Source organism: Dermacentor andersoni, chromosome 1, assembly GCF_023375885.2.
Source record: "Dermacentor andersoni chromosome 1, qqDerAnde1_hic_scaffold, whole genome shotgun sequence".
NCBI lineage: Eukaryota > Metazoa > Arthropoda > Arachnida > Ixodida > Ixodidae > Dermacentor > Dermacentor andersoni.
In genome coordinates, this window is record NC_092814.1 from 244,050,565 (window position 1) to 244,062,587 (window position 12,023).

General features: G+C 38.2%; 1 protein-coding gene across 1 annotated transcript in view; it reads right to left on the reverse strand.

The window, feature by feature from the left end:
* Positions 1 to 12,023, reverse strand: part of LOC126548008 (uncharacterized) — a 45,063-nt gene that overhangs the window by 26,278 nt on the left and 6,762 nt on the right. The window contains exons 2-3 of the mRNA XM_050196083.3: positions 3,641 to 4,018; positions 284 to 595 (exon numbers count right to left, since the gene is read on the reverse strand). Coding sequence (XP_050052040.1) covers positions 284 to 595; positions 3,641 to 4,018 — 690 coding nt within the window. The remainder of the gene's footprint in view (positions 1 to 283; positions 596 to 3,640; positions 4,019 to 12,023) is intronic.

Sequence of the window (12,023 nt, forward strand, 5' to 3'; positions counted from 1 at the left end):
AATATGAAACCAGGAAAATAAAATTGTGGTGGGTTCATGACAACTTTCACTAAACTCTAGTGTTCATTTTTGACAATTTCAAACAAGAAAAATAAAATTGAAGTATTAAGCACAATATTCATCAATCTCATACGAGTTTCGTGAAAATGCCACACACTGCCAAGTTACATCATTCAAGACTTTTGCATACGAGCCACCAATTGAGCAATATGCCAAAGATAACAGACATAGCTTGCTTTTACTAAGCTGCTATATTAGCATGTTAACAAAAACAAGCTCTTACCTTGAGGAGGTTGACCTGGCAGAGCTTTTGTTCCATCAGTGTCAGTTGGTCCAGGTGGAGCAATCTTCAGAGTGGTTTCTGCTGTAGCCTCCTTAACAAATGATGGAGGGGTCTTGGGATTAACAGTGGGTTTGTTGCCACCTCCCGGTGCTCCAATGTTTTGAACATGCTTTTTGCCTGAATTTTTGTTATCTTCAGCTTTTTGCAAACTGTTCACAGTAGTCTGCACATCAACTTTGTTTTTAAGTGCAGGACCTTTACCTACATCATTCTTGTCCACATAAGACTGGTTCATTGAAACCACTGCTGTACCTGAAATAGAGAAATGTCCTATATTTCTGTCACCATAATTTGCCCCTGTAAGCATTAGTGTGCACTAGTGAAGCCCTTTGAAATTTAAGAGGAAGCTTTAGCTCGGGGGCTCCTATCTAAATAGACTGAAACGGAAAAATTGTTTTTCTCGGCAACCACAGCATCGAATTTTCTGAAGTTTGTTACATTTAAAAGAAGAAGTTAAAATCAAGTGACTGTAGCAATCAGAATTTTTTTATTTAGGCCATCATTTTTAATAAAATTGTTGAAAATCTCAAGATTTAAAAATAGAAAGCTATTGGGTTTACAGCTCTAAATCAACAAGAAATGATATCCCAATTCTGTAAACTACAGCTAATAATACACTTAAAGAGGACAAAATCGATGTATTGTACACACCTCTGAAATATGCCACTACTTTCGAAACCCTTGTAAACATTGCAACAAATTCTTGCACATTGTAAATTCATATATTAAACTTTTCTATTTATTTAATATAATGGATACAGTTTACAGAACTACAATATCTGTTTTTGGTGCAGTATTATGAATTTGTAAACTTCATGCTTCAATTTTTTTAGCTTTCCGACCTTCTGGTTCTTGCAAAAAATTCCAGGCCCTAAACAAAAATTTTTTTTCCTACGGTCACTAGAATTGAACTTTCTCTCTCAAATGCATTTCTGTGTTCTACATGTATTTGAACAGGCAACATCCTCCACGTAATGTGTTCTCTTCCTTGGCTTCATTATCTGTGGGTTTCATATGGTTCTGACTAATAGATATCGGGCTCCTCGGTTTCCATTTCTTCTCGTTCATCAGAGCTGTTAGTAATCTATATTAAAATGTCTTCACTAAGCATTATCCCAATTTTCTCTTACGCTTCTACAAGGCACAAATCGACCTAAAGTGTTAAGTTACAAAAGACTGATTCACTCAGCAACTTCATCAAAAAATTACACAAAAAGAAAGAAAAAAAAAAAGCCTCCTTGCTGAGTCGATCACTTAAAGCCAGAAAATGAATATCAAGTGCAATCAATGAACACTTTCTTCAAAAAGGTCAAGAAAGAAAAGTCAACCTATGTTCTGAAGTCAATTCAGCCCACTTCTAACTCCTCTTAAAACAAACTCTCAGTGAGTAAAAACAGCTTTTCATTACCCAATGAGGTTTGCAACGAACATATGGACTCCTACCTATTTACAGTGGCCAGACGGAACTGTGGTACAGTGGCCTTGTGTCTAGGCAATACATATCCGCAAGGTTCAAAGGAAGCCCTGCTGTTCTCACACCCCAAAATTGGAGGAGGTGGCAAGTTCAATGCACAGGAAGGTGCCAACCATAAAATATGACACGACTAGGCGCATTCCACTGTGGCTTGGTTAACCAATACCAGCTTCATTAAAGGGACACTAAAGTGAAAATGCATGTTGTCGACCATGTAATATAGGTTACTGCAAATATCACCAGCACATGTTTCATTCTTTGTTTATATTAATGAACGGACATGCAGGAAGCACAAATCAGCTTTTTTTTCACCCCATTTTGCTGAGGAACATTAGCTTATATGAACACAGAATTTTCATACATAGTGCAAGCAATTTCTATTTGCATTTTCAGAACTAAATATAAAATCGTCTTTAGTGTCCCTTGCAAACACTCAAAAAATGTATTTGTGACTTGGTGACTGCATCAAAGATTATCTTAAGTGCAAAATACAATTACAATAAACGTCGCTTATAAAAAACAATTTGCACCAAACAATTAGTTTACGGACTAGACTGCATTTCCCTGAGTGAAAAATGCCTTTTAATGAACTGAAAAATTAAATTATTGGCCTTTTACGTACCAAAACCACAATTTGATTATGAGGGACACATTTTAATTAAATGAAACAAGACATGATGGAATGCTGCCATGCTCAATAAACGTCATTTCCATTATTTATGAAAGTTTCTTATAATCAATTCATTGGCTGCAAAAGCCTATCGATGTTGATGGCATTTAGATAGAGAACTGATAAATACACACAGTCTTTGACTTGAAAAAAGGCGCTCATTTTTTCTATGGAAGTGAATGAAAATATACAACTGCCCTGGAAGGTCAGCTCCCCTTTTTGCATTGATATTCAATAGTTTGTTGAAGCATCAACCAGACATTCCAAAACTATTTGTGCCTCAAGATGTGGCAAAGTACACATACAGCCAAAGAGTCAGCCTCTACACAATCTTTCTTAATCTGCTTGAGAGGGCCATAGAGAGCATACAGGAGAATAAAGCTAAATATAGAACAGGTGATAATCTGCTTTTGTCCTTTATGGTGCATGAAAACATGCACACATGCACAGTCTGGCAGGCAATAAATGCACATCAGTACAAATGGTTCTGGTATGTTTGCTTCTACTCACAAGTGTAAGTCAGCCAAAAATAAAATGCTTTCATAGGGGCTTGTGGTAAATTGCTAAATATATGTGCCACTACTATGCGACTTGGGGAAAAGATGCCAGAATGTAAACAGCTGAGTCACAGGAGGTGCCTTAGTAGTTGTAGGTCCAATCTGAAGCACCTAAGTCACTCCAGCAATAGCTAGAAATGTTAAAGAATAATTATAACAGTGAATGGTGTGTGACTTTACACCTAGGTATCTCAGAACAGTCTACAAATAACATTGACAACATGACCAATTTCCATGGCTTTGATTCCATCCCATATTTTGGCGAACTTTACAAGCACCATACAAGGCAGGCATTTTCACTTATCTAAGTTCCTTCACAGCAGTTTTTTAAGAAGAAAGCTATGCTAGCACATCCAGTGTATCTTTAAACTTAGGTCATAGATCTGACAACATATGACACTGACAGTTGTACTGACACTGACTGGTCAATGACCAGTTCTGTTATCTTCAGAAAGTGAAACGGAAGGCCCTGTGGCCTTACCACCTTGGCACAATGTCTGGCAGGAATGCAAGCCATATATGCAATTCGTGCAGCAGCAAGAGATAAGGACAACTTCACACCACCAAGCAAAGTGACATGAACAATGGAAACATACCTGTGCCATTGGACAATTTCTTGCTGCTGTCCAAGACAGATGGTCTATCATCATTTTTGTGCTGCTGCTCCATTTGAGAGTGTGTTGTCGAGGGTAGCAGCTGAAGCTTTTCAGTGACTAAGCTTGTAGGTGCAGCATTTTCTTTGTCCAGGCTATCTTTAAGCTTTACATTTTTCTCAATGTAAACAACTTTCTCGGTGTCAGGAACAGACTTGATTTGTTCATCAGCTTTGCTTCCTGCTAGGTCTGCAGTGATTCTGTTTGGTGCATTCTTTGCATCATGTTTTGTTACTGCTATGCCTAATGAAGTTGTGCTCTCTGATGCTTCACTTTTATCAGCCTTTGGATTTCCTTTCAAAGCATTTGCAAGAACACAAACTGCAAGAAAGAAGAGAAATAAGCAGAAGAGTTGTCTAAGTTACATGTTTATGCTCTTGACCATTATCTTAACAAAATCACAGGTACTAGAAATATGAGGCATCACTTTATAGTAGTGCATTTCGGTAAGAAATGCGGTTCATACTATTGAACGTCACTTCTGCCAACAGAGTAGACATAGCAGATCTGTTATGTCTTTTTACCAAAAGAGCTAATGTGCATGCCTGCATGGGCCTGGTAGTCAATAACCTTTTTCACGAGTGCAAAAAGCACTTGCAGGAGCCTCTGTGCAAACTGCATGCAGGCCTTGTATGGGCAAAAAATCCACTGGAAGGCATTGCATGGCTGAAGTGGCTCGGTGCCACATCACGTTCCTTTCCACTGTTCACCCGTTTCAACAAATACAATCACAGTCTGCCAGAATGGAGGCACACTGAGCTTGAAAGAGAGCACCTTTCAGTGCTGCACTATCATATAGAAGTTAATGTGCCATGGTTTTCCACCCCATTTACCAACCCTAAAAAGGTGGCACACCTTACACAAAAGGCAAAATTTATTACATCTGCATTCTTCCTTTAGAACATTGCTGCCATGCGACAACCAGCCCCTTAGTGCTGACAAAAGCACACATTACACCTAAGTGAGACGAACCTTTGTAAGCCACCGCTCAAGAAAGCAATTTATTTATTTATTTTATATATATTTTATTATGTGATGCATTTTATAGTGTAATAGAGTTTGGTGTTTTCTGTTTAAACAACCATTTCTGTGCTGACAGAAGCATACCATTTATTATTTCATTCACCTAAAAATTCAGTATTAAGGAAGTCCTTGAGGAAAACAATTATATGGACCATGATGCACAGGAAGTAAACAGTTTGCAAGTTTCAATCAGTGTGAACAGTTCTGCTTATTATAAGCCCATTTGTATTTGTCATATCAGCACACCCACTTGTAAAATTCTTCAGTTGCTTATCATGGTTTTTTAGTCTAGTTGACATCCAGGATTTTCAAATCCAAGAAATGTTATTCTCGTGTATATTCTCTCCTTTGCGAGTGAATTCATGCAGTCAAACTTTCTCGTGCTCTGAATCACAACATTCATTAGGATTCGTAACAACTGTTGCAACCAAGAAGAGTAGCACGATAGCTATCAGTACCACTGCTTAGTGGAAGGCAGCACTTCAATCAATGATGACTGATTTTTGGGTATGCTTCCTACGACGTCTTTAACTAATATATCAGCCTCTCAAAACATGCAAGAAAAAAAAAAACATATGATGTAGAATTCTAATTACGACATTGTGCTTGTTTCGAGCTGTTCTTGGACAAGCTCTGCTACTCATTCAGGTTTATTTTGAGAAGGTTGCTTACTTGTGGTCCAAACTCATTTGGTCACTCTGGTTTCACCACAATGCAGCAACATACATTTAGCATAGTGCTAGCAGTAAAGATGAAAAGTAACTAAATCTTTCATTTAGAGCTTGTCAAACCCACCTTGGCAGTTTAGCCTTTCATATGGTTTTATATGGCAAACGAGCAAGTAGATTGCTATTAAACCTTTGTTACTAGTGTGCTGAACTCGTTACTGAATTTCGAGGTCTAGGGTATACCAAATTAAATGCATACTGGATGTGAATGCCTGAAGATGTTGCCACATAGGAATTACCATGCCTTCACTGCAATAACTACAATAGTTTCCCTCTGATAACAATTGGAAATACTAGGGTGATAACATGCTACATTGGGTTGAAGTACGAACAGTAGCACTAAAAAAAAAGCCAGTAACCTTTCACACAAATAGGAGCAGAGAAAAGAAAAAAGAAAAAAAGACAGTGACAGGTCAGGAATGCAGTAAGCAAATGCCTTCTCAAAGAAAACATGTATATATATCATTCCAGCCAAGCATTTCTTCCAATTATCCTTTTCCCTCTCCTTGCTATCCATGGCCTTGTTCTAGTGTTCACTTTTATCAGCCTTTGGATTTCCTTTCAAAGCATTTGCAAGAACACAAACTGCAAGAAAGAAGAGAAATAAGCAGAAGAGTTGTCTAAGTTACATGTTTATGCTCTTGACCATTATCTTAACAAAATCACAGGTACTAGAAATATGAGGCATCACTTTATAGTAGTGCATTTCGGTAAGAAATGCGGTTCATACTATCGAACGTCACTTCTGCCAACAGAGTAGACATAGCAGATCTGTTATGTCTTTTTACCAAAAGAGCTGAACTGTCCCACCCTCAGTAGGGGGGCTGTTTCTGTATAATGTGCAAGCAATGCCCATGGCTCTGGAAGGAGTAAATTGGCTCTGCTCAGCCTTTCATGGTGCATCTTCTAGGCTGCGGCATGCATTTGCTCACACTCTCAGTGTGTCAATCACGTTCTTTCTAAAGGAGGTCAGCCTCCTCCCTCTCCCAATTCATTCTCAAAGTTTCCTATACCATTGTCCTTCGACGAGTTGCCAACTTTGTTTCCTTGCTCACTGACCTCGGCTGTTTTTTCAAGAGGTGCACAAATGCAGGTTACTTGTTGTTGCTGAACTACAGGGACTCTTCCTCTTTATACTTGTATCATCTGTAAGGCAACTATTTGCCAGGAATCTGCACAGCACACTTGTGTGGGAGAACTTTTTCCTGCACGCTTGATTTGTTACCAACCCAAGTCAGCCAGCAGTTACTAACCATAACCAAACTTTTAGCATAAAGAGCAGAAACAGGAAGCCAGATTTGTACCTAAGAGTTTTAAAAAAGTGATGTTTATGCCTATACACACATTTATAATTGAATTACTTTTGTTTAAGAAACAAAGCTCTGGAGATAAAGTCCTTAACTTAACAACATAACTAAACAAATACCTTAGAAAAATTGCGTCTTGGTGTGTTAAGAATGCGCTGCAAATAAATGCCACAAAGACATGCTTCATGATTTTTTCATACTCATCATAAGCAAACCTCTTTAGTTCCGAGTCTTAATCTAGATAACCACATAATCTATCCATCTGATACGACTACATTTCTTGGTGTCGTTCTTGACTCGCATCTGAAATTTAACAAACATACCATATCCCTTGTTAGAAAAATTGGTTTTGGTTTACATGTATTAATCAAATCTCGACATTACTTTCAGCAGCACCATCTTACGGTCACTGTATTACGCATTCATACATAGTCACCTGATATATTGCCTCACTTCATGGGGAAACACGTATGAAACACACATGGCATGCTTTCATCACTTACAAAACCAAGCAGTACGCCTGATTACATTTAGTCCTCACCTGGCATCTGCCCTCCCATTTTACGAAAATCTAAAAATCCTTCCCCTCACTTACTCGTTACAGCTAAAACTTCGTCTTTTAATTTATCGCATCCGAAATCAAGGTACTGTCATTAATAATATTTCTGCCCCCCAACTACTCAACCGTAATAATACAAGATTCTCGGAACAAAATATGTTATTACCTAAAGTACGCACAATTTACGGCAAGCAGACAGCGCTCTTTTCGGGAATAATGTTTTGGAATTCATTGCCCATGAACATCAAGTGCGTCCATTGAGAACACTCATTTCATAAAGCATTGAAAATTCATTTATGAAAAACTTTTTGTGCGCAAACAAACATGAACGAAGAAAAGGAGCAACACAAGGACAAGCGCTTTCTAACAACTGGTTTTATTTTTGAAGAACCATCAGCTTAAATATCTACAGATCTGCGCGATCTAGTCAACAGAGCACGCCTACAGTGCATATAACAACACTTGTGATAAAATGCCGCAGAACAACGCCACCGGGTCAACATAAACACAGCAAGGCAGCAAGGCGCATAAAACAAGCACTTACGATGAAAATGCATTAAAGATATGATGACAGAAGTGAATTCTCTTTATCCAACAATGAAACAGAAGGATGGCTGATGCATTTTTCCTTTTGTTTTGCAATCTAGTGAGCTTCCACAATTTCTCTCGCGGTTTGATTTCTGTGCCTAAACAAAATGTCGGTGCTACTAAGACAAGGTGAGCAATCATGTTCTTGACAATGCATTGCCAAATGCGTACTAGGGCAACCTTTCGAACTAGACAAGTGTTCCCTTAGTCTCGTGTTAATACATCTCGCAGTCTGCCCTATGTACACATCACCACACGTCATAGGAATCCGATACACAATGTTCTTTGCGCTATCGACAAATTGGTTCTTACGCGGATGTTTAACACTACATTCTTTCTTTGCATCATCCTTACTTTCGAACTTATTTTTTACTTTAGAACACACACTACCTATTCTGTATTTTGCCGAAAACACCACTTTTACATCGTAACTCCCAGCCACCTATTTAAGTCTGTGTGAAAGGCCGTGCACATATGAAATCACTGAAACCTTGGAAGCTAAATCCTTCAGCCTTTGGTTCATGGTTCTTTATCCTGTTTTAACTGTTCTATACTGTTTTAAAACAAAAGAAAAAATGCATCAGCCATCCTTCTGTTTCATTGTTGGATAAAGAGAATTCGCTTCTGTCATCATATCTTTAAACGCAATTTCATCGTAAGTGCTTGTTTTATGCGCCTCGCTGTTTTAATGCTGACCGGGTGGCAATGTTCCGTGGCATTTTATCACAAGTGTTGTTATATGCGCTATAGACGTGCTCTGTTGACTAGATTGCGCAGATATGTGGGTATTTAAGCAGATGGTTCTTTGAAAATAAAACCAGTTGTTAGAAAGCGCTCGTCCTTGTGTTGCTCCTTTTCTTCGTCCCTGTTTGTCTGCACACAAAAAGTTTTTTAAGAATGAATCTGTTCCAACTAGGCCGTTATCGCAGTTATGATTGAAAATTCACTTGTGGTCAACAGCCTGTTAGTAACAAATGACCTTTATTGACAACGAACTGTGTTTTGCTTTTTACACTTTACATTATGTATAACTGTCTAGTACTTAATGTTTTATGTATATTTCTCTGTTAATGATGTTCTAATGAAGTTATGTATTCTCGTTACTTAATTTATCTTTGCTAATACTGTTTCACTGATCTGCAACACCACTGCCTGTCTGTATTTGATTATTTTTTTGTACTTAGCACAGGTGAGGTCCCCTCGGCAGTTTAAACTCTGGGACCTCCTTCTGTACTAACATTTACCATATACTTTCCTGTATTCAAATATTTTTCAATAAAGCCTTCAAGACATTTAAAACCAAATATTTTATTTTCTTCTAAGGTGGGGTGAGACTGTTTGGTCTATCAATTTTTTATTTTATGCAGTTTGGATAGTGCATGCCCTTAGCTATATATATATATATATACATATAGTATAAACACACACACGCAACTCTTCACAATGCCTGACTTCTAAAATACTTGTTTAATTCATTTTAGTTGTCGCATCGACCGAAAAGTGCGCATACCCCAACGAGTCTCGATTTCGTATCAGGTTTTCATTACACAAAAACAACTTGCTTGACAGCCTTTGTTCGTTTTTGTATTGCGACTTTCTTTTTCTATGTTCTTGAAGAAGACAAGTCCACTTGTAAAAAAGTTAGCTCCTGCTTTCACCTTGTTCTCATTTTGATCATCGTCTTGAATTTCCATCTCCAGACTTCCCTCTGTTTTCTCTGTTTTTCCATGTAGTGCATCTTACAGTAATTAGGGAGGTATATGCGGCTCTCGTGTGCTCCTCCTTTGTTTGTTTATGATGGCACAAGCTTTTCAGAGTATGTTGCATGTGTGAAAGACCAATGTCATGTTTTTTGCTGTTTTTTTTTTTTTTGCTGGTAGTATGAATGCAAATACTGACAAAAAAACGAAAGCTTTATGGCAACCACCACAATGCAAGTGTGCTAAAGCACCTATAGGTCACTCCTGGACATTTATGTTTCCATGTGCACGCTGTCAATGGATTCGGCACAGGTAAAAAAAAAAGGGACTTTAAAGTGAAAGTTGAAGTAAAACAGCAATCAAAGGACTGCAGAAAGAGACAGAAAGACTACAGTGATGTTCATCATGAAAAAGACTAATCCTGAGATGTTCTAACAAATCAAGCAAAAATATTAATTAAACTATGGGGTTTTACATGCTAAAACTACGATCTGATCACGAGGCACACCGCAGTGGGGGACTGAAATTTGGAGCACCTAGGGTTCTTTAACGTGCACCTAAATCTCAGTACCACGGGTGTTTTCGCGTTTTGCCCCCATTGGAATGCGGCCGCCGTGGCTGGGATTCGATCCCGCGACCTTGTGCTTAGCAGCCCAACACCATAGCCACTAAGCAACCATGGCGGGTAACAAATCAAGCAGTTTAACACTTTATTTGCATTTGTTCTCATAATGCGATTTTAAGAAATTTTTGTGCATTTTTCTAAAAAACTGCTGAGTGTATCTAAACTAAATTTTGTGAAGAAGTCAGTTATTGCCTCGTACAGCTTTGGAACTATAATGAATATCCCCAAGCTAATGGAAGTTTAGTATGTCATAGTGGCACTTGCACTACGTAAAAAAAAAAAAAAAAAAATTGCAATGTTTCTTTTTAGATATTTACATAGTTCTAGTTTCAACTGTGTAGCACACCATTGTCCTTCTGCAAAAATCAAAAGCTCAGCGACTAATAGTTATTACAAAAAAGGTACATTGCGAAAAATCGAAATAAAAATAACAAGAAACTAAGATGTTTTTTCCCCCCAAAGATATTGAGTCTTATAGAAAAGCCCTACTATAATTGATACCATAAGAAACATTTAAAAAGCAATACCATGTTCATGACTCCTCGCATTGCAATTCTGCCATACCAACTTTCAAATTCTCACCATACCTTGAAACCGAGCCTAGCCAACTAGTCCAGCCAAGGCTCAAGACAGCACGAAAAATTGTTCTGCTGCTAAGGCTTTTGCAGAGACTACATAGAATGCACACAAATATGAATACCACATGTGAGAACTAACAACTAAAGAGCTTTACACAGCAGTTGTAGAACCTGCAGAAAATTGAAACGTAAACAGAAAGGGTGAAAACAGTGAAGGTACAAAGCATGAATCAGGCTGGCAAAAACCATTGTGCATGAGCATTACAGCTAATGTTCAGTGAAATTTCTTTCACAGATAAGATGATTGAGGGCATAACACATATGTTCCAAATCTGCATTGATAATTTGTCTATTTGTACATGTGATTTGTCAATTTTAAAGGTTCTTTCAAATAGCAGACCACAACCACACCTATTGCACTGATCAGCCAGATGGCCCAAAGCTCACAGCTGCTGGCATACATATCAGTGCTCCTATAACCTTTCATAAGAAAACCTGCCTGCTTGACCAATGTAATTGTTGCCGCAAGAGAGACCTACAGTTGAAAAACTGCATGTGCTTAATGCACACATTCTTTTTATTTGCTCTTTTATTTGGCACATGTCTATCTTTTACTTCTTTTTTTTTTGGCGGGGGTTTTAGCATTGTGTAGCTATAAGCATAGGGCGACAAGCTCATTCATCAGTCGATTCCAACTCAAGTCTCCTGTGAAGTCTGAATTGGTGAAAGTATGCACCTGAACGAGTCCAAAGGGGTATAACTCTTGAGTGTGTCAAAGTGAGTTCGAATGGGTTGGAGTTTGAGTGAGTCCGCATTGGTGTGAGCCTGAGTGGGAGGAAGTTAAGCGGGCCGAAGAGACCACGAGTTTGCATCTAAGCAAGCCCCGTGAACAGAAGGTTGTGTGAATAAAGAATGGATCATATATGTGAATCCAATTGTTTTCGAGTCCACGACTACACACAAGACTCAGTTCCAATGATCATGAGTAAATCCGACTCTGTACTCACAAGCAGAGTGTGGTGAAACCAGTAAGCCTGAGTGAGGACATGTAAACAAAGAACTTATGGCTACTAAATTAACTTTTGCTGATTTATGGTGCCAGGTTGTCAGTCAATTGTGCAGACACCTTGGTGTGCAAATAATGTTTACCGCAATAATTCACGATGTTGAAACAATATACAGGTTTTTTTTTTTTTTAGCTGCACCAAATTTTTTAAA